General features: G+C 45.7%; 1 protein-coding gene across 1 annotated transcript in view; it reads right to left on the reverse strand.

Annotated features, from left to right (window-relative positions):
• LOC106883957 (GAS2-like protein 1) overlaps positions 1-1,246 on the reverse strand; it is a 19,716-nt gene extending 18,470 nt beyond the window's left edge. Inside the window, exon 1 of the mRNA XM_052975303.1 lies at positions 1,112-1,246. Coding sequence (XP_052831263.1) covers positions 1,112-1,246 — 135 coding nt within the window. The remainder of the gene's footprint in view (positions 1-1,111) is intronic.
• Between the last annotated feature and the right edge of the window lie 646 nt (positions 1,247-1,892).

Below are 1,892 nucleotides of genomic sequence, written 5' to 3' on the forward strand. Positions count from 1 at the left end.
TGTGTGTGTGTGTGTGTGTGTGTGTGTGTGTGTGTGTGTGTGTGTGTGTGTGTCTTTGCTTGTGTTTGTGTGTTGTCTCTGCGTGTGTGCTTGTGTGTGTTTGCGTGAGTGTTTGTGTGTTTCTCTGCATGTGTGTTTGTGTGTGTTTATCTGTGTATGCATGTGCTTTTGTGAGAGGATGCCAATGTGTAACTCTGTGTATGTGTGTGTGTGGGAGGGTGTTTGTGTATGTGTGTGTGTGCGTGTGTATGTGTTGGTACGTTAGAACTTAAGTGTTATGTGCGTTTCAATGTGTCAGTGTGTGTGCGTGGTGGAGGCGGCGTTTCTATGTTTGTGTACGTATGTGCGTGTGTATGTACGTGATACGTGCGAAAGTCTGTATATAATAGTATGTGCGTATGTGTGTGTATGCGTGAAGTGCGTGTGCGCGCACGCGTTTCTTTGTACACATTGCATGCTCGTGTTGTCGCAGCAGCAGCAGCAACAGCAGCAGCAGCAGCAGCAGTAGTAGTAATAGTAGTAGTAGTAGTTTCGGATACAATTTTAGGTTAACGATGTGTAGTATTTTTTTTGGTTTTGTGGGTGGGTGTTGTTTATTCATTTTTGTGTGTGATGTTCTCATAAATCCCCTTCCTGACCCAGCAAACAAAATGGGAAAGGGTTTGATGCCCATGTTTGTGAGCCTCGTGAATGCCACTGTGGATCCACTGTATATTCTTTCGGCCTCCAACCACTATCATGCTGTCATGGTGCTGGTCGCCTTCCATGCCATGGTGCCCTTAACAAGATCATAAAGTATGGCCCAGACGCCGTAGGTTCCCTTTCGTAGCACGAGCCAGCGGGGCTGGACAAAGTGGGGCGGTAAAAGACCATATATGACAATTTTCCCATTCCGTGGTGACAGACACGTGATCTGGTATACCACATGCTGTGGTACCTTTTCCAGCGGCAACTTGGTGAGGTCAGCCTCCCGCCCAGGCTCCGCTGCTTCTCCGGCTGAGAAAAAACGCAAACCGCCACGGTATCGGTCGCTTTCCGACAGGTATACGGTCGAGCTTGTTACTGTTGAGACCTCTAGCGTTCTTGGCCCCTAGACCATATCCCTGCTCACCGCTGTCCGGGCAGAGATTGCTGCCTGTAATTGCAGGCCCTGTGAGTCAGAGTGGCTGTTTCGGCGCATCTCTCTCGGAATCCTCTGCCTTTTCATACATAATGTAACTTCTATGATATTATCCACTGTATCCATCGTTTTGAAGACGATAGGAAGATATGGCTGCTATTTCGGCACTACTTAAATACAGAGGCCCCGCTCAAATACAGAGGTCCCGGATGCATCTACGTAACGATGTTTTTACAGTGCACACTCGTTAGGGTTAGGGTTAGTTTTAGGGTTAGAGTTACTTGGGGTTAGTTTTTAGGGTTAGGGTAGATGCGCCGGGACCTCTGTATTTGAGTAGTACCGCTATTTCTACAATACCTAGCGACCACATAACAGCCTTGGTGTGTATAAATGTATGCGCGCGCGTCTGTGTGTGTGCATGTGTGCGTGCGAGTTTGCATATAGGTGTGTGTGTGTGTGTGTGTATGAGTGCGAGTGTCTATCTGTATAGATGTGTGTGAATGCGTATAATGTAAGTGTGTATATATAAGTGTAGGCGTATTAGTACATGTAACTGCGTTTTCGGTATATATGTTTCGGTGTGTGTGATTGTGTGCATGTGTGATTGTGTGTATGTGCATGACTATGTGTATAAGTGTGTACGTGAGTGTACAAGTGTTTGCATATATGTTTGTGTTTATGAGTGTGTGTATATATATATATATGAATGTATGCATAAATGTATGAAAGTGTGGGTTTATAAGTGTATGTGCGTATAGGTGTAAACAAGTAT

Source organism: Octopus bimaculoides, chromosome 21 (assembly GCF_001194135.2).
Source record: "Octopus bimaculoides isolate UCB-OBI-ISO-001 chromosome 21, ASM119413v2, whole genome shotgun sequence".
NCBI classification, from domain to species: Eukaryota; Metazoa; Mollusca; class Cephalopoda; order Octopoda; family Octopodidae; genus Octopus; species Octopus bimaculoides.